The 21,623-nt window shown below is 34.9% G+C and overlaps 2 protein-coding genes across 5 annotated transcripts; one reads left to right on the plus strand and one right to left on the minus strand.

Moving 5' to 3' along the window:
- Positions 1–244: 244 nt before the first annotated feature.
- On the minus strand, positions 245–775 carry LOC146729650 (zinc finger MYM-type protein 5-like). Its single transcript, XM_085495042.1, has one exon. It carries the CDS (start codon positions 773–775, stop codon positions 245–247), a length of 531 nt encoding a protein of 176 aa, XP_085351168.1.
- Positions 776–10,657: 9,882 nt separating this feature from the next.
- On the plus strand, positions 10,658–19,778 carry LOC144364596 (uncharacterized). Of its 4 annotated transcripts, none has more exons than XM_085494922.1 (8): positions 10,658–10,792; positions 11,227–11,468; positions 12,878–12,921; positions 13,532–13,580; positions 17,173–17,310; positions 18,018–18,224; positions 18,882–19,148; positions 19,413–19,778. In XM_085494922.1, exons 2-8 carry the CDS (start codon positions 11,297–11,299, stop codon positions 19,607–19,609), a joined length of 1,074 nt encoding a protein of 357 aa, XP_085351048.1. In that variant the 5' UTR covers positions 10,658–10,792; positions 11,227–11,296; the 3' UTR covers positions 19,610–19,778. The 4 variants fall into 4 exon arrangements, with proteins under 4 accessions (XP_085351048.1, XP_085351051.1, XP_085351049.1 ...); XM_085494923.1 differs by having other exon boundaries at positions 10,659–10,792; positions 11,291–11,468; XM_085494924.1 differs by having other exon boundaries at positions 10,693–10,728.
- The last annotated feature ends 1,845 nt before the right edge of the window (positions 19,779–21,623 follow it).

Consider the following 21,623-nt stretch of genomic DNA (forward strand, 5'->3'; position numbering starts at 1 on the left):
ACGCGCATTCATTTTCTCCAGTTGTACAAAGCCAAGGAAATCCTCTCGTAATTTGTCTTCGTACACGTAACGTATACAAAGACTGATTTGTTCACAAGTTGCGCAATCCTGGGTTTCATCTGCCATAAACTCCAGTACTCGGGGATAGAAGTAACAATTGATCTTCTCATTTCTTTCTCACAAAGACGGAGTATTTCATTTTGTATTTGTGGGGAAGTATATTTAGCGTTTCGACCTGCACGTTTTAAATGTTCCGATAAGTCGTGATCATATCTTGATTTCCAGTCCATGAAAAATTGCCATTCTCGGCCTGATCCTCCAACATCCAGTTTCCTCTAAAGGGTATACCCCGCTGCCAGAGTACAAGTATGATGTCAATGATGGATAGTATGCCCTTCTTGGTTATAATCTGACTCTCTGCAGCTGCCTTATTTAATTTGGAAATAATATCTGTGCCGACATTTTGAGTACAGTCTAAGAAGTTTCGAACTTTTTCAGTGGAAATAATGTGGTCAACACTTTTCGCATGTTTGTCGAGATAACTATCTTTGACACCAACTGCTTTTTTCCAGTTCTTATATCCTTGTTGTACAAATGGCGAATCAGTGGACTCAAAACATAAACAATATGCACAAAACGCACTATCATTTGACACGCTGTATCTCAACCAGGGCCTATTTACCTCCCATGAAATGTTATATCGTCTACCTGACGATACCGGAAATTTGTAAGATTTTACGGGCTTGAATTTCGCACTCGCTGATAAAAACTCCATTTTACAATCTTCATCACAGGAAATTCGCCGCTTTGAAAAATCAGCAGGGTCTTGGTATATTTGGTCTCCGCAGCAAAATTGTTGTACTGGGATCCTGTGTCTTGTTGTAAAGGGAGTGGAATTGCGGGTAGATGTTTTTCACTGAAATGGTAAAATGTTTACATAATAAATATTTATTTCTTACCAACTAATAAAATAGTATTTATTTATTTATTTATTAATTAAATACGTTATTTTCAGATATCATCAACACCCCAGCAATTTTAATATTCTGACGACAATATTTCCGGGTTTTTGTCGACTTTTACCCATGAATCAATACGCAACAAATTGCGTACACAGTGCCCTCTGGTGGCAAAGCATGTGCAGTAACTTTACATCATACATCATGCCGCACCGAAATGGACCGTTCATGCGAGCTGCAATGGATGCAGAGATATTTGGAGAAAGGCGACTGGGTCTGCTTGTCTACGCGGCTCATCTTAAGTCAAAAACTATGGTTGAACTAATGCGGGAAGAAGTTGACAAAATTTAAAACGTGAACGATGCAGAATGTATTCGAATATATTCCGCATCGTTTACGAAATTCTGTCAATTGCTTCCCGCCGCCGCGAGGCATTGCAGACCCTGTGGAATCTCGACCACCAAGAAGATCATAATGAAGTGATCGAGCTTGATTAGTGGCTTCATAGCAACCAAACTAAACGGCCCTTTTCAGGGCCACCACATATTCCAAAAAGAGAGAAGCCGTAATTTAAATGATTTATATCATCAGATTGTGGCGAGTGTGATCGATTTTTCGTTTATTTGAATTTACGGCCATGAATACTGTCAGGGCGACGTCATACATCAATCATACTGGTATTCCTTACCTCGATTCCTTACTGCTTGTACTATAAAAATTCAACATTGACAGTTGTGTGCAACGTTTCTTCGGAGCTGACATGACTGACGTGTCAACCTGAAATACTTGAAGGTAACGTTTGACCCGCTGTGCTGGGTGCATGCGTCTTACCTGTGCGCGTCCAAGTACACGCAACTGGCTTACCGTGTTTTATTTCAAATAGTGTAAAAACTTAATACGTGGTTGCTCGAAACTTTTCTATTTTAAGGTTTTTAAATAAAAAAAAATCCCAAACTCAGAGGGGCAGCTGCCCCCCCCCCGCTAGCTACGGCCTTGGCCAGAAATAACCCAAACAAAGCTGTCATGAAACAGTGTACAACATACAACGCCAGTCACACAGTCAGCCTCAAACACACATTTCATAAGCTCATCACAATCATGTTACCTAACACTACACAGCTTCAATATCAGATTTTCAAACACTGGGTGTGTAAATTATTTTCAAGTTTATTATATGGACACTGGTGACAGAGTATATATTTCCTTCCAGAAATCGTAAATTTGTTTTCAAAAAATAAAACTGTTAATGTATTCTTTCATTATCTAGGTTATATATGTTAATTTGCCCAATCCACTTCTGTAAAACAACTTCATGAAGTGTTCACAGCTTTATTAGAAAAATAAAATAAAGTCATGTTCAGATATTTATATATACTATGAGTTCAAAAGAAAACATAATAATAAGCCAAGCTGGTGAACACTTGCACAAAATATTTGAAATCAGAAATAGCAATAACTGACATTTTACTTTAGTATTATATGCATTGTATTTTACTACTAACATCTTATTGCTGTCAACCAATTGTAATTATTTCTAAGGATGCAATACATTTATTGTTACCATATTTAAATATACAAATAAAAATGTCGAAAACGGTGTTGTTATTTTATGATCAATGCTATTGCCCTTGAGTGAATTCAGTTCAGTCGCATTTCTTGAATCCCGAATACGAAATGAGGCCGTATGGTTTCTGTATCTTACTTTAAATACGTTTCACGTATGTCTGACGTAGGTTTCCCTGGTTCCGTGTTCTATTCACATACTAGTACCTTACGCTTGGTATATTATGCTAGATGCAAACACTCAATGTCCAGTAGGCATAAGCATGCCGTTTTCTTTTGGTTACAACGTTACTTTTATGTTGCCAGTCATGGTGTTTTTTATTTGTATTCATAAATCAACTATTTCTATTGTAAAATAAGTGATAAATATAGAGGGCGTAATTGTGTTTGAAATATTTGTCCCGAGAATTATGTACATCATGTGCGACATCGGTGTATACTCCGGACCTCAACGCAGATCGTTTTTTTCTGACGGGGCAGCCATGCGGTCACGTGACCTGGAAGTTGTTGTAAAATAGAATTATGGTGACTCAGTTAAGATAATGATCAAGAACTTCAGAAATACTGGAAGTACGTACGTACTGGCGTGGGATTTTTGTACTATTAGTGGACTGTCGTCCAGACAATGCTTATTCCATATACTATAGTTATTACTGTGCAATGTTTCCAACCAAAGTTCATATCCTATGGTAAATGCGTGATAGCCACAGTCAGCTGGCGCACAAATGAAAAATAAAATAAATGCGATATTATGCCGTCTTGAATGCGGCATAAAACTGAAGAAGAGTTGTGAAACCTACAAATCAGGACAACAATACCAATCTTTCACAGAAATACGATCCGTTGGGGGTAATATTAAGGCAACTGATAACAAAATTTGGCCGAATTCGTCGTTTTTGTGCGGACAAATCCCTTAAATACGAACACCTAATTACACGAAGAACATAGAACACTTTCCCGGGATATTTGAAACAGAAATTGTCATCTAACTGTAAGGCCGTCGCTGATTGGCATTTTATAGTGATAATTTTGTTTACATGTTATGTTTACGTTGTAGTTGCCTTTAATTTTAGGTCAAAGTGAAATCATTGCTGATTTTAAAGCGCGATGCCACATTTGTGGTGATAAACATTGCTTTTCCCACAATCTAATGCGCTCTTAAAATTGAAATCATAAGAATGAGGTTTGACCTGGGCGCGACTTGCACTGATTATCCACGGTGATACCTTTGATACCTTCCAATAACATGAAAATTACTTAATTAAAGCTTGGAAACGTCTCAGTTCGTACTCATTGATCTGCACAACAGTCAAAGTCGCCATCTTTGTTTATATGAGACCCATATATCTCGCATATGCTGACTGCATCGTAATCTGTCTGACTTGAAGTTCCTGACTCCCTGACCCGGGTGTGAACGGTTTGTTTACCCGCAACACGGTACGAGACAAATAAATGCTAGTCGTTTCCAGACCGAGGATAGAGGAACTGTGCCTTGATCTTTTTGAAAGTATTGCAATTCTACGTGAAGTGAACTTGTTAGCTTGTTTATATGTAGAGTCAATTGACCATGCATGTATCAGGGGAACTTTCTTCTCCTCTGGGTTCTTCACATGTCTCAGGGGGAATCTCGTCTCGTCTCTCTATCGCGTCCCCTCGAGGTGCGGGATCGGGAAAGTCACTTATCTTTACAGTCAAATAGACGCACACAACGAAATGCGTTTCATCTCGTCTTTAGTCGGTCAGTTGAGAACTTTATAAGACACAGCGCCCTGGGGAAAAGTCCCCAAGACTATCGCAAGGCTGACCCAAGACTCGCCCAAGACTGCCCTTAGACTGCCTTAGACTCTCCAAGACTGCATCTCTCCTCGTGTACTCGCCAAGATCAACTAAAACAACTTTATTCATTTTCAAAACCTTAACCAATTACAAAGAAGTATAAAGACTCTAGGGCGTAACCTTCAATCATACAGCCAATCACACTAAGTACTGAACACGTCATATCTTTTGATTAATCGTTCACTATATTAATAACTGCAAATACCAACTGTCAGAAATAGTAGGCCGAATCGCGACGGTTATATCGTAATTAGTTCCAAATCACTGAACCAAGTTCTGTCCAGAACCTCGCATGGGCCTAAACGATGACAGACATAACACAGCCATTTTCTTAGTAATCAGCTAATTAAGTCGATTAACAGATACGTGCAAATAATTTCATCATACATGTGATATCAAATATATACATTGAAGCAGCTGACAAAAGTCTGAAAAAAATAATTTGACAAAACGATTCACATGTTAAATCAAAACATGTAACTAAACAAGCCAAATGGTTTTCAACGTAGGTAGTTAAATATGAAAAAAAGAAGTATTGAAATTGTCTTTTAACCACAGTAGGAATTCTGCCAAGAAACATTTAAAAATACAATGTCACAATCGATATAGACTATAAACGTCTAATCAAAAAAAGAATGAGAAATAAAAAATGAGCTACTGAATAGACAACATGGGAAATTCTAATCCACACTAGTACTGGGAAAATATTTCAGAACTTGAGATACAAAACGAAATAAATAAACAGAAAGGTGGTAAAAGACCAGGTCTGGATAAAATTTAAAATAAAATGCTGAAAACATGCATATTTTAATAAAGCCTTTACAAAAATTATTCAATCGTATCATATCTAGTGGCAAGTATCCAAGCAACTGGAATACAGGTATCATTAAACCCATCTATAAAAAGGTGACAAAACAGACCCTAGCAACTACAGGGGAATCACCCTTCTGAACACATTAAGTAAACTATTCACATCAATTCTAAAAGAACGTCTGACCAACTATATATAGGACAATACAACATATTTAAAGAACAAATTGGGTTCAGCCAAAATTTGGAACTAGAGATCACATATTTGTATTTAAACAACTGCTCATAACATATCTTAATAACAAGAAATACATTTTTGCATGTTTTATTGACTTCAAAAAAGCATTTGACTCAGTGTGGCATCCTGGACTAATGTACAAATTAAGAAAAATTGGTGTCACAGGAAAAATTTTACCAAATAATTAATAGTATTGTGAAAGATTAATTTGAGTGTTATTAAACCTTCACGTCAGAGGTACCAAGTTCGGGGAATTCTTCACCTTTCTATCGAACAAAGACTCGTGGTGAGCTTGCCACAACTCTGAGATCGGCTTTATTCACTTCTCAACTGTTAGCCAATTACAAAGGAGTTTAAGACCATGAGGCGTGGCCTCCACAAATATAGCCAATCGCGCAAAGTAATCAACACGCCATAATGTCTGATTAATTGTCCCCGATGTTGGGACATAACGTTCATATTTATAGACGCCTCGTTGTTTTAACCAACATTCCGTATTCAACAATTAAATACTACTGAGTTACATATAATCCTGTCAATCACGAACAAAAGCTTGCAATCATCAACAATATGTACGTGGACACACCACTTCTATTTCAAAAAAACATCAAAAACTTTACGAAGGTGCTCTCAACTCAAATCAACTCACAAAGCGTCATAAGTATTCTGAAAACATCAATTATTCTGAACATCGATAACTCTTAAAAACGTCAGTAACTCTTTAAACGACAACTCTTAAAAACTCTTTGAGGCATCATTCCTCCCATCATATTCCATACTCATAACCTCATTAAAACACCATAAAACTTCACAAAACTTCAAAACAATGTGTTGCAAATACTTTGTCTACTGAAACGCTTAATCGGTATAAAGGACCTCGCAACGTCATCAAACATCAGTTCAAAACAAAGATCTGGGCGCTCACATAACATACAATTCAATTTCACAAAAAAACGTTCTAAAATCAATAGAAAGCAACAAATACGTGACATTACTGAGCAAAAGAGCCAGGATTCTGAAAAAAAGTTCAACGTCTTAAGTTACAGTGTCTGTTACAGTGCCCAGCGAGTGGTTCTCTACACTATACACAAAAAGCTAAAGTTCTAATCAAAGTCTCTATAGTGTCTTCTCCTTTCGTCGCGTTAGTCCAGATCGTTATTTCATCATCTTGTCTCTAATGCCGATTAAATTCACCTTTGATAATTCAGTCCTATTCGATACTCGTCCTTCCTAAGGGGTCCCAAAGTCTTCATCTCTTCAACGTGTATCGGTGTCATCCATGTAAATCAGATAGTTGAGCACAGTGTCGTCTCTGCCATCTAGGTGCCAGTTCCGTTCACATGAAAAACACACTTTCTGTAGCTCCTTCGTCATTATACAGCTCTGCACAGGATATCGACGTGTGTTAAACACATGCCCGGGTTCATCCGACAAGTGTAAAGATTAATTTGAGTGTTATTAAACCTTCACGTCAGAGGTACCAAGTTCGGGGAATTCTCAACCTTTCTATCGAACAAAGACACACAGAGATTCGAATTGTTTCAACCTCTCATCTCAACGTTACGCCGAAACTCTCTCAAGACAGTGTATAGACTCGTGCCCTGTGGTGAGCTTGCCACAATTACAAAGGAGTTTAAGAGCTCGAGGTGTGGCCTCCACACATATAGCCAATCTCGCAAAGTAATCAACACGCCATAATTCTGATTAATTGCCCCCGATGTAGGAACATAACTCTCATATTTTTAGGCGCCTCTTTATTTTAACCAACATTCCATATCCGACAAATATATTCGCCAGTTGTCTTCTTGCTAATCTCAGTAACATGCAAATGAACGTGATCATGACAAATTGTAAGCATATGCAGATTATCCAGGGGTCATCATTGAAAGTCGCCGTGACCGCTAACAAAGGCTTCATCTAAAGACATGAAAATATAAATCATGACATTATCTACCAAAATTCACTTGCATGCGTAAAAACAAAAAATGGCTTAACAAAAAACATTTCCAGTTGGAAGAGGCATAAGGCAGGGGGTGTATAGTAAACATGACGGTGTATTATTTTGTGAAGACGACGGATTGTTCGTTAAATTTTTCTATTTAAGTTGGTTTCCTGTACTTTGTTTAGTAATGTTCTTTAATTTAATTGATGTAAATATTAAATAAGAGTGGGCTTAGGCCACCCCCTGCCTTATGCCTCTTCCAACTGGAAATTCAGGTTTGCAGAAAGCACTAAACGGTCTTAAAATTTACTGGAAAAAATGAAAATAGTAATAAATCAAAAACCATGATATTCAACAAAAGTGGAAATACATTACAAATCCAAATTTTCATATAGATGGTGTAGAATTAGAAAGATAGTCAACATACACTTATCTTGGAATTAAATTGAAAACAAATGGTAAATTTGACTTGGCGCAAGAAGATCTTGAAAATAGAGCTATGAAAGCATGCTTCAAAATGAAACAGCTATTATTCTCAGATACATATATATCAATAAAAACATATTGTGACGTTAAATGCGGGGGGGGGGGCTTTGTCGTATTCAGGAGCGGGGAGCTTGTCTTTAATGCCAGTCTAATAGTCTTTGTCTTTGGTAGCGTGCTTATCTTATAAGTCTCCTCCCTCTCAGCTTGTCCGCTGTCACGGGTTGGGGATCGTTTGGTGAATGTATATCACCACAACTGAGGCTGTGCAGAAAAAGAAATATACCAGTAACGATTATAGCAAATCAACACAACACAATATATACGGTTTCCTGTACTTTAATAAACAAATAACAGGGGTGCTGGTCACTGGAAGCAGCAAGGAGGGGGATACACTGTAAAATAAAATAAATTAGAGACTTGCTGCATGCAGGGAACATCCACTCTCCATTGGACAGCAATGTACAATGTTGCGTTCCATCGTATCTGGCACACTGTCGAAGCAGCTGCACTACAATTACAACCCGCGCTCTGTGTCCAGAGAGTATCGACAACTGCACTGCTATCTGCTGCTACTGGTAGCACTGGTATAACGGGAGTAGTTCAGGCAGTGAGTGTCAGTGGTTCCTGTTATCGGCAGGGAATACTGTACAGCACGTCTGCATATGTACCCCTGTATAGGGTACAGCTCACTGGAGTCAGGAATCAGCATCACAAGATGTTACAGGATCAAGTCAGGTCACCTTCCTGACTACAGATTTTCCCTTTAGGCTCAACTTAAATACTCTAGCTAATTTATGGCCAGGCAAATAATAAAATGTATCTAACGAAATGATTGGCTGTCTCGAAATAACGGACCAATCAGTGTATCCAGAATGCCCATTTTGGTAGTGGAATAGACCACTTTTAATCCGAGCTCTACCAATTTAAAGTAGGATACTCGGGTCAATGATGTTATTTATTTTCATTGCCAACAACACTGGGCTCAGCACATTCCAAGGTATTTCACAATCACCATGTCACTGCCTGAGACATATCATTATGCCACAGGGAGAGACGGGATGTATGTATCTCAACTTCTGCTGACAACACAATCCAGTGACTGTATCAGCAGTCTTAAAAACAAACATGTGCAATGGGTTGTTGCAAAGTATCTAAACATGTGCGCTTTTCATTCACACAGCCAGGCCTCTGTACTTTCACTTATAATTTATGTCACAATATCTTAAAATGTTTGATACCATGATAAAACCAATACTTTTATACTGTGCAGAAATCTGGTCAGATAGTATAATTAAACACCAAAAGATGTATATGAATATCATGTCACCAATGGAACAATTGCACATGAAATACTGCAAATATCTACTCAAAGTTAACAGCAAAGCGACCAATGTGGCATGTCTTTTAGAATTGTGAAGGTATCCATTAATTACAGCAGGTATAAAACAGATGATCAAATACTGGTCTAGAATAAAAAAAAAATGCCTGGAAATTCTCTGGTATATGAAGCATACAGGGTTTCCAGTTTAAAACTTAAAAGATCTAGATATAGGTCATTTGTGGCATCAAGAAAAAAAGCAAAATGCGAACAATGTAAAATAATATCAGAAAAACAAAATTTGTAAACTATTGTAAACAAATTTTAGACTATGATAACAAAGAGAAAAATCACAAAAATAAATTGCGTACTTACAGAGAACTGAAAACAGACCTTGGCTTTGAAAACTTCTTACACGTAGTCAAAAATACTCATCACAAGTTATCAATGGCAAAAATGAGGATTAGTACTCACAGACTACAAATAGAGACTGGGAGATGTAACAACACAGATATATCTGTCAGAAAATGTCTTTTTTGTGAAAAGAACACCATAGAGGACAAAGAACATTTTCTGTTAACAAGAGATCTTTACGCAGGAGAAAAAAAATATCAGCTGTTATCATCCCCACATTTAGCAAAAAATAAAATAAAAAATAAAATATGTTTTAACTAATAAAGATGAGAAAACAATAATATAAATAGCAAAATACATAGAGAACTGTTTCAAAACAAACTGAAAACTGAAAACAATATAGTCAGATATCTCAAGATAAGGTCATGTACATGCATTAGTAAACCAGATATTCACCAACACAAATATGGAAAACAATCCAATTCATTTTACCATTATTTTTTTCTACTTTAATTTGCTTGTCTGTTTCTTTATTTTCTTGTGTGTATTTTTATTCTCACTTTATTTGTTTGTCTTTCTTCACATCTGTATTGCATTATATTCAAGATCCTAATATGGATACGAACGCGATAAAGATAATTTTTATTATTATATCTGATAGCGTCGCTTATGTGTGGGTTTTGAATACAAACACAACGTTCAGCACTCTCAATGAGGTTTGATTGACAGTGCTGAACGCTACTTACATAAAACGTAAATTGCAATTGACCTCAATTGGTTGTGGAATACGGAAAAGGGGACAAAGCAAGGTTGTGACGTAGACGAAGACGTAGACATAACTCATGAATATTATTTCAAAGTGAAATTATTAATAGAAAGCATTTATTATTAAATGCTGGAATCAACGTATATTCGGTCTTGAAGACTGTACACGCTTTCTATCATACTAAACTGGTCACCGAATGTAACAACTGTATCTGGTCTTTACACTGCAGTCTGTAACGTAGGTAAGCCTCAATGGGTTTCGATTGTATACAGCGCCACCAGTGGCTGTTCCCGGCCTCATGCGTGTCGAGCGACCTATTTATAGTGAAATGATTTGATAAGTGTGTGTATATACTCATAGTGTAATACGCTCTATACTGAGAACTAGTCACTAGTTTGCCAGATTCATCTCCACAGAACTCACACCGTTGAGCATTACCAAGTTTGTTTTTGCATGGTTTGTTTTGTTGTTTCTCTGATTTTCTGTTACCCATCTTTGCAATTGTGTCATTCTGTTCCTCGTAAGTACTTCTATTCATTGGTTTTTTCAGTGACTCTATTGCCAAATATTTTCTGTTTAGTTAGAATATGTTATTTTGCTTTAAAAGGCGGCAGTCGTCGCGCAGCGCATATGCGACATTTCTGTTTATAGATATTAATTTTCCCACAATCCAACGCGCTCTTCTAATGGAAATCACAAGTATAGGTTTGACCTAAGCGCGACTTACACTAATTACTGCCGGTGATTCTTTCGATACCTTCCAATCACCTAAAAATACCTAATTAAAACTTTGTAACGTCTCAGTTGATCTGCGCAACAGTCAAAGTCGCCATATTTGTTTATGTGATACTCATACATCTCGCGCATGCATGGCGAGACAACTACCGCCTTTTAACAATTTGTCTCTTTCTATATACACTGGCTGAATTCCTGACATATTGTGTGCAAAATTAGAATATCCGTGAGCAGAAGAAAAAACTGTCAAAGGGGATTTATTTGCTCTTTTTCTTTTGACGAGATAACTATGGAAACACAATCAGCGACTGTAAGACAATGGTTATTATCAACGCCGAAATATGTGCCGATTTGGTATCTATATGATACCAATGGTTCCGCAATGTTTGAGACAATCACACTGAAAAATCCTGAATATCATATTTACAAAACTGAAAAACGCTTGTTGGAAGACTGTGCGGGTACGTGGCAAAATACTTTTCATTGTATTTTATAATCCTTTTTAATTTAATTTAACCATTTTCGGTTCTGAAATCAATTTTTAACACTCCCTTTCGTTTCTGTGTTCTGTTTTTATTTTAAAAAAACAATTGTTTAAAATTTTCGTTTTTTTAAATCCGTTTTCAATTCTAAAGTCGATTCCCGTTTTTAAAACCAATTTTTGTTTTCAAAATCAATTTTCATTTTTAAAATCCGTTTTCAATTTTCAAATATGCTTTTTCATTTTTAAATCCATTTTCCATCATTTTCATTTATAAAATCAGTTTTCATTTTTAAAATCAATTTTTGTTTTCAAAATCCATTTTCGTTTTTGAAACCTATTTTCGTTTTTTAAAATCTATTATCGATTTAAAATCCATTTTTCATTTTCAAATCCCTTTTTCATTTTTAATCCGTTTTTATTTTTAAATCCATTTTTGTATTTTAATTTGAATATGTCGATTTTTCTTGCCGTTAATCAGTTCTTAGAAAATCGTGTCCCAAATCTCGCTCAGGGACTTTTGCGTAAGCTGGACCTCATACAACTTATTAACAACGCAGTTTTTTCGATGATGGATCGTTGTCTAAAATAACAAGTAAGTAGCATTAGCCCTGATTGCATTGCATTTCTGTTTGGTGGCAGATGAATTACATGGGCCAGTAATGTTGTTTTTTTGCCTATGGATCGGCGTCGGTGATCCGGTATCAACTTCAAGTCGCTTTATCCGTGGAGCTCTATGCTTTATCCCAATCACGATCTTTACTTGAAAATTCCTTTTAGTCGATCGTTTCTAAGCTAAGAATTCATGAAGTATGGATGCTGTTTCTACTCTCCCGGTTGACAGATTGATCCTCGTCAACATACATGTTTACGATCGGTCCAGCAACGCTATCAATTCATCGTGTTGCATATTTTTGTTCAGAATTAACGTGACACCCCAGAAACAATTATCCTCCAGGGCAGATGAATGTGTTGTTTGTGGATTCAGTTTTAGAAACCAACTACTAGTATTCGCGTGTCGATAGTATATATTTATATAATTTACATAATATTTATGTTAATCATCTACTAGTATATTGTATTTTTTTGATGTACAAGCACAGTGTACTTTTTTTTCGCCAACTCTTGTACAATTTATGTTATTAGATTATGCAGCACATGGATTAATTCAACATGTTAGTTAGTATTTTCTTAGACATGATGCTGTTACAGTACTATAATTGTTGCATACCAGTTCTGTTATTTTTTGTTTAATTTAACATGTTAATTAGTATTTTCTTAGATATGATGCTGTAATATATTTTTGTCCATACCAGTTCTGTTTTTATTATTGACGACTTCATTGTTCTTGTCTATGTCTGATTAGAATTTATTCCATCTATTTTATAGTCAGTGTTTTTGATGCATGGTCACAAAAAGAAAAGATCCATCAGGTATCGTTTGTATCCATCAATTTGTTATTTAACTAAGATTTTTAACAGGCATGTTTGGAACAGTTGTTCTATTTTGATAAACAGTACCATCACAATTAACTAACAGTAGGTAGCCACATATCCCTGTTGACTTGGCAACAACAAGAAATAAAATTCTAAAACTGTGATGAATAGCTGCCAAATACTTTTATTTTTATAAGAGTATTTTCAGTAAATTAGTGATTGACAAGTACATATTTATATAATTTACATAATATTTATATTAATCATCTACTAGTATATTGTAATAATTTATTGATGTACAAGCACAGTGTACTTTTTTTCGCCAACTCTTGTACTACAAATTTCATACAATTTATGTTATGATATTATGCAGCACATGGATTAATTCATCATGTTAGTTAGTATTTTCTTAGACATGATGCTGTTACAGTAGTAGAATTTTTGCATACCAGTTCTGTTATTTTTTGTTTAATTTAACATGTTAATTAGTATTTTCTTAGATATGATGCTGTAATATATTTTTGTCCATACCAGTTCTGTTTTTATTATTGACGACTTCATTGTTCTTGTCTGTGTCTGATTACAATTTATTCCATCTATTTTTTAGTCAGTGTTTTTGATGCATGGTCACAAAAAGAAAAGATCCATCAAGTATCGTTAGTATCCATCAATTTGTTATTTAACTAAGATTTTCAACACGCATGTTTGGAACAGTTGTTCTATTTTGATAAACAGTACCATCACAATTAACTAACAGCAGGTAGCCACATATCCCTGTTGACTTGGCAACAACAAAAATTAAAATACTAAAACTGTGATGAATAGCTGCCAAATACTTTTATTTTTATAAGAGTATTTTCAGAAAATTAGTGATTGACAAACATATTTTCTTTGAGATATGAATATTTTTTGATACTTAAATAAACCTTGTTCTGTCAATTGTTTTTTTTTTTGAGCAGATGATCATGTTATGCTTATGAAAACAGCTGGAAAATAAATTAATATCTTAATATACCTGTAAATATATGCTATGTTTCATGACAATAACCAAGATGTCACTTATTTAGGTGATGTGGTTTATTGCTCTTTATGTCACTGATGTCTTCATTTGATGCAAAGTCTTCAAATAAATTAACCCTCCTACATACTGTTACATTTATTATATAATTTGTTTAATTCACATGATAAAACAAGACTGCTGAGATGGTTCATCACTACCAACTCAACCCAACCCCTGTAGTATAACTTTCAATATCAAACTTTAGTTAGACACTTCAGCTATTTCTTTTGGATGCGATTCTTGTGCAATACTGTCAGTTTCACTATAGTACATGCGCATATAAAAAACTTACTGGGAATACTCCAGTTGCGTCAATTAATGAACAATGAATTATTGTCTGTGGGAAAGCATCTTTCTCTTCTCTTAGTTTGTCAACCATCCAAATCCAATAAAATATGGACGCACTGTGCCTAGGAGTCTTTACGACTGACAATCCAATGTTCCCTATTTGGACAAATGTTTATAATCTTGCAATCTAGAATAATGTAATGAGGCTGTTTTTCAACTTGGGCTGCAGAGACTTTGAGGCTGTTGTGGTCAGTGCTAGGACTGTAACATCTGGTAAAACAGCGTAGTTCCCCAACATGCTAGAACAATTCCCTGAATGCACTTTGTTGTGTCTTGCGCCTGCTTCTTTGGCTGTCATCTGGTTTTTCACCCCGACAAAAAAGATCACAGAAATTATCATTTAAAGGTAAACATGTACAAGGAAGGACTCCAAATCTAATAATTTCCTGATTTTGAAAAAAAATCTCTAATAAAACATGTACACTGAAATTTTGTTAGAATGAGCACTTTTATAATGAATTGCCGAAATAATTTAATGAACCAACACAGCTCTGTACACATGCAGTAGTGGGGGAATATGTTCACATATATCCTGCATTAAAAATATTCGCATTTTATCAGAAAATATGAAATGATGAGTGGCTAAGCCACTTTAAAACCGCATTCCATCGACAATTCAACATGTGGAAGTCTTACCTGAACTGTCATTAATGAAACCAAAGGAGAAACTATGATAACAGAACCAGGTTCATGAATCATACATGGGTAGATTAGTGATTTAACCAAATCCAGTTGGCAGAATGGCTAGGACATTGTTTTTTGATAACAGATGTGTTAATGCCTCTTTCTTACACACCATAAAGAAAATGGAAATATGCACATTTAATATATCGAAATAAAAAAAATTTACTCGGCAAATAAATTATTCACGTTACTTGTTCATAGGTCATAGTCACGGCGTGAAGACAAAACTGTTACTGTTACTCACAGTCGCTCTGAGACGGGAGTAGGGGGCTGTCAACAACAACGACAACAACAACAACAACAATTTATTAACTCATAACAACCTACTGAAAGAGGTTAAAGGTTACAACAACAAAATTACAAATAAAAATTAATCAAATTACAATGGCTAATAGTTTAAGAGACAACCAAGAACAGACTAAATTGAAGTTAGTAACGGAAATATAAAATAAAATGAAACACCAACAAAATACTATAAACTGAATATAAAAACAAGAACACATAATAGGTATAAAAGAAAGTCAATGACTAAGTAGGTGATGCTGTCTAATAGCAAAGCTGTATTTCAGATATTGTGCCAGAGGAATTGTTAAGTTATTATTTGACATTTTTTTATGAATTTATTTTCAGGTGTGAGATCAGTACAGTCAGGAATAATCTTTTCAGCTTCATTGTATAAAATGACCCTCTCTTTACTATATACTGGGCATATTATGAGGAAGTGATGCTCATCTTCAACATCATTTTTATTACACAATTTGCAGATTCTGTCGCTACTTTTGATTTTGTCTTCCTTTTTCAGTTTCTAAACTGTGATTGCTCAGTCTGAATTTAGTTTGAGTATTTTCCAGTTCTTTATTTTTTAGCTTAATTAAGTAGTTTTCCAAAACGAAGTTTGTTTTAAATTTTTTGTAAGTCCTCAGTTTGTTTTTTATATAGTGTTTTGTCTGTTATCATCATTAATTGCGTTAATCCAATGCTTTATAAATACATTTTTTATTTTATCATATATCCGTGACATTTGTGACGATTTTAGCTCATTATTGTCAATATCTGATAGTGTTGTATTTGTAGATTTCAATACTGAGTTAAGTTCATTGACTGTGGTTCATTGTACCACTTACTTTTTACAGTCTTGTTAAGTAGGAAGGCTTCCTTAATAATGGGGTTTTGAGTTTTGTTTAGGTGGTTTGTATATTTTATTAACTGCTTTTCAATGAATGAATCGATAGGATATCTACCCAACTCACTATAAATTCCCAATTTCGGCGTGATTTTTGAAACGCTTAGAATGAAGCGACAGAAGCTGAAGTGTAAATGTCGTCGAAGGGCTAAATACAAATATGAAAATTACTGACATGAAAGCCATACCTTTATCATAGACTCACAGAAACATTGCCTGGTAATGCAATAGTTAGGTCGTAATGACTGTATCAGTATAAAGTGGAAACAACATGCACGTATGGTTTATATTGCGTCGAATGCGACTCGGTATAAACATGATCGAGTAACGCCACCTCACCTGTGGTACAAGGTCATCAAAGTTGAAATCCGAATAATCTCAAATGAATTACATACATCAATCGTGATTGCTCACAAAAGATAATTAAGTTTTTGTAAAAGTGACTGAAACTCTCATCACATTCGGAATTCACTATTGATTTCACATCGGTTCTAACATTACTTGCAAGTTGCAGCCATCTTGAAATAACCAGGAACGATGAGTCTGGCGCATGCGCAAAGTCAGACAGCTATTTTTGCAAGCCGCACTATGATTGGTCGACAAAACTCGTCGACAACTGATCTTGTTGTACGAGATTTGTATAGGCATTGAGTCAGATGTAGTTATAGGCTACTGGGACAGGATTTTCTAAGAACTGATTAACGGCAAGAAAAAACAAAAAAATCGACATTTTCAAACTAAAATACAAATAAATATTATATAAAGGGTCATAAAAAATTATAGAAAAAAAAATGGAGCCTCATAATTAGTTACTTAATGTTGTATACAAATAATTACACTATTTAAATTAAATTATTAATACTATTAAATTATATGCAAATAATTTAATTGTATACTTTCGTTATATATAAATAATACGTATAAATATGCATATAAATTAATTTAATTAACATTTTATTTTCATAAATTAAAGATGAGATTGTATCTGGATTGGAAGGCTTTGTCTTAAGCGAGCTCGGTGCTGGTAATTGCACAAAGACTATGTACCTTTTATCAGCCTTACTGAAGAAAAACAAGTCACTAACATATATTCCGATAGATCAAGCTAAAGGTGGGAGAAAAATCTAGACTTTATCATTTTAAATATAGTCAATGTGAATTGTGGGCAACCCTTAAAAGTCTACGAACTGCAACCTACATTTGTGCGACTCAACTATTTTGGTGTAACTTTGTATTCGGTTAATGTGTGTATAACATGTTTTATTTGGAATCTCTCTTATAATAATAATTAATCAAGTACTGTCACACAATTGAACGTCAATGCATATGGGTAAGACTTTAAATATACAGTAGATGAAATATTAATTAATTGCTATTATTCTTTGTGTGAAAATAATGCAATCGTTAATGAGAAACACAATTAAAATGTAAAAAATAACAGAGCACAGTCTCTTTATAAAGAACACTTTTTTTAGATTACTGTAAAAGGGTTATATATTCACTGGGTTTTTAATTTTGCTTATTTCGCTGACTGGAAAATGCGCTAAATTTAAGCCTATTAAATATGTAAAATTGAGCATAGAACACGTTATCTAAATGATAAAACCGTGAATTTAGAACCCAATGAATATGCCTGGAATGCTAAAACAGTGAAGTTTAAACCCTGTGAAAATTAGAAAATGTTACAGTACATACTGTTTTACAACTAGCGTCAGTAGTTGAAAGTGTTTTCTGTTTTGCTCACGTAGAAAAAAACTTTCGTGTTCTGTAATTATAATTGTTATAACTTACTTAACATATATTTATATTTCTGTTTAGATTTCATGGAGCATAACGTTGATGTGTTGATGCAGTGTTTCAGTGTTGGTTTGAACGTGAAGCCGTATGCCGGGGGTTACATTGCTGGTATAAACCACCTGAAGGGTATTAACCAGAACAAACTAATAGTTTGGTTTGGTAACAGTTTCAGTAATGTGCCAATGAATGATTTAACAAGACTTTTGGAATGCATGAAAGACAGTATGGGTATGTTTAATACTCCGTTATGAAAAGTAACATTTAAATTTCTTAATTGTTTTTTTGTTTATTCAGTTGTTTTTATGTTTTGGTTGTTTTAGGTATTTTAATTTCTTCGAAAATAACACATTGTTGCTGAAATATATACTACTGTTTGAATTGAGTTTAAGTGCGCTTGTTTATGGAGATTGAGAATGAACAAAACTATGATGTTTGAATACAATAATTTGATAACATGACGAGTACTTTGTTGTCTTGTGCTAATTTGCAATGCCCAAGTTCAAGTTTTACATGAAATTACAGTCAACTCCTACTGCATGTGGATTATTAATTTAACACAGTACACGGGGTAACGTCGAAAATATTACAAATATCATTCGTCACTGCTATGGGTTGTCTTACCTTATATAGTGTTTAAGTAATTTGATATTACATGTGGTACATACATTGCCGGAATTACAAATTATTTATTTGTATTATCTTTCTGCTTGTACTAACATGACACATGCTATTTTATGAGTAATTAATTAATTATTAATTAATTGATTGATTGATTGATTGATTGATTGATTGATCGATTGATTAATTTATTCATGAATGAATAAATGAATTTATGAATTAATTAATTTATTCATCCGTTCATTTATTTGTTTGTTTATTTGTTAGGAGACAACGACCGTCTTCTTGTTGGCATTGACCTTGTACAAGATAAAGAAAGGTCGGTGAACATGTACAGCCATCCTGAAACATGGATACCATTCAACTTGAATGTACTGACCCGACTAAATCGAGAATTTGGAGCGGACTTCAACCATGACAACTTCCGATTATACACGGATTATGTCATTAGTGATGAGAGGAACGGTATCATAGAAAAGCCACAGTATATCCAACACGCTCTGAAAAGCACGTGTGATCAATACGTACATTTAGGCAAGTATATACTGCTTTCCTGTAGGTGAACCCTTTAAGTCCAAATATTTCTGTCCGACCATCATACGTAGACGGAAGAACGAATTATCGTTCTAAGCAACAATTGCAAAGTATCCTGATATGTCGAAAACTCACTGAAGGCAATGTTCATAAGTTCAAGAACAGACTATGTACTTGTTGTCACTTTCTATCGTGGGGGACATGAAGACAAAATGTGTGAAAATAGTTCATGTTTCACGTGTTTTGGTTTGTGCTCTGTTTCAGATTTTTTAGATTTAAAGATACGTTTTGAGACAGGGGAACTGTTGTATTGCCATGAATTGGAATACAGTAGTCTAAAATGGAACTGGAAACAATTTGAAGATGCGTTGGAGAAAGGTGGATTTTCTGTAGACAAGAAGTGGAGTGACAAGTGCAACAGCTATGGATTATGTTTGCTCCGAAAGTTGCAAAAGACATAGATAGCATAAGAACTAGAATTACCACTACGAATGTTATACCACAGAAACAATATATACAATATTTGTATATATAATAAGTAGATTATAATTACTGACATTATACAAAGCAATGGTAATTAAGTAAACAAGGGAATCAAATAAATATTGTATAAGTAGTTAAAGAAGAAAATCATTTTTGTTTACAACAAGATAGATAAAACGCAAAAACAATAAGAAAACCCAGTCGATATCTGATTGGGTTTGACGCATCTATATCAACCATTTGCCTAAGCAGCCCATGCCTGATACAACAACGATATGGTATAATGTGTTGTAGAGAATCTTCGCATCAGTAGGACACATGACAGTACATATAGAAACTATCCATTTCATGCTGTAAAAGTGGTGGTATTGACTCTGACAATGACAGGTGGTTATGCACATAGAGAAACAAAACAACCCCTGCTTCAAGCAGGTATTACTGCAACCGAGGTGGCTCACAACATGGTATTTTATAAAACCATTTTTACAATTCATTTTTATTCTATAATTCCTTTTTAATAACCATTTTCGGTAAACCGTTCTGAAATCGATTTTTAAAACCCAATTTCGTTTCTGATATCTGTTTTCATTTAAAAAAAACAATTGTTTATAAATCTATTTTCGTTCTTTAAAATCCGTTTTCAAAATCCATTGTCATTTTAAAAATTCGTTTTCATTTTCAAAATCTATTTTCATTTTTAAAATCTATTTTCATTTTTAAAATCCATTTTCGTTTTTAAAATCCAGTTTTTGTTTTCAAAATCCATTTTCGTTTTTAAAACCAATTTTTTTTTTAAACAATTGGTTTTTAAAATAAAAACAGAACCAAGAAATGAAAGTGGGTTTTAAAAATCGATTTCGGTGTTCAAAAAAGAAATATAAAATAAAAATGAGTTTTCAAAATGTAAATGAATTTAAAAATGGTTTTATAAAATGACATGTTGTGAACCACATCGGTTGCCGTAGAGGAGTGATACAGCCTAACATGTAGCATGACCAAATCGGTTTGTTATCAGGGGGAAAATTCTTCAGTCTCGGGGGTTCTCCACACGTGCCAGGGGGGATTCTCGTCTCGTCTCTATATCGCGTCCCCTTGAGGTACGGGACCGGGAAAGTCACTTAAACTTTTACAGTCAAATAGACACACACAACGAAATACGTTACAACTCTCGTCTTTGTCGGTCAGTCGAGCACTCTATAAGACACAGCGCCCTGGGGAAAAGTCCCCAAGACTATCGCAAGGCTGACCCAAGACTCGCCCAAAACTCTCCAGGACTGCACTGTGTCTGTCGTGGAGTACTCGCCAAGACCAACTCAAAACAACTTTATTCATTTTCAAAACATTAACCAATTACAAAGCAGTAAAAAGACTCTAGGGCGTAACCTTCAATCATAAAGCCAATCACACTAAGTACTGAATACGTCATATCTTTTGATTATTCGTTCACTACATTAATAACTATGAATATAAACTGTCAGAATGAGTAGTCCGAATAGCGGCGGTTATCTGGTAATTAGTTCCAAATCACTGAGCCAAGTTCCGTCCAGAACCTCAAATGGGCCGAAACGATGACAAACGTAACACAGCCATTCGCTAATAATCAGCTAATTAAGTCGATCAACAGATAAGCAAAAACAATTTCATCACATTGTCTCAAGATTGGCAACCTTAGATTGGTTTTCAGGTGAGTCTAGAAGCGCACAGTTGAGGCATAGCTAGTCCAAAAGTCTTTGTCATATCTGTACACACCTTGACCTCGTCCCTGTCATGGAAAATTTCAATTTCGTCTTCGATCATGGCATCAATCTGATTCATTGTTAGGATGCATTTAAGAGACTATTTGGCCTGCCCCCACACAATGAATACAGCTGGTCATTTGCTCTTGTGCTTTTGCTTTCGAGAATCAGGCCAGGTAAGGACATTGCATCTAGTTTCTCTGAATCATGCTTTACCGGTTCATTTTTGTAATTTATGCATCTCCTGCAGCAAGTG

This window comes from Saccoglossus kowalevskii, chromosome 21, assembly GCF_978046115.1.
Source record: "Saccoglossus kowalevskii chromosome 21, keSacKowa6.1, whole genome shotgun sequence".
Classification (NCBI taxonomy): domain Eukaryota; kingdom Metazoa; phylum Hemichordata; class Enteropneusta; family Harrimaniidae; genus Saccoglossus; species Saccoglossus kowalevskii.

Excerpts from the sequence above, each read along its gene's own strand:
- LOC146729650 (XM_085495042.1), bottom strand. The coding sequence starts at position 775 with ATGGAGTTTTTATCAGCGAGTGCGAAATTCAAGCCCGTAAAATCTTAC.
- LOC144364596 (XM_085494922.1), top strand. The coding sequence starts at position 11,297 with ATGGAAACACAATCAGCGACTGTAAGACAATGGTTATTATCAACGCCG. Across the intron at positions 11,469-12,877 it reads CTTGTTGGAAGACTGTGCGG|TCAGTGTTTTTGATGCATGG; the intron begins GTACGTGGCAAA and ends TCTATTTTATAG. Across the intron at positions 17,311-18,017 it reads TCCGATAGATCAAGCTAAAG|ATTTCATGGAGCATAACGTT; the intron begins GTGGGAGAAAAA and ends ATTTCTGTTTAG.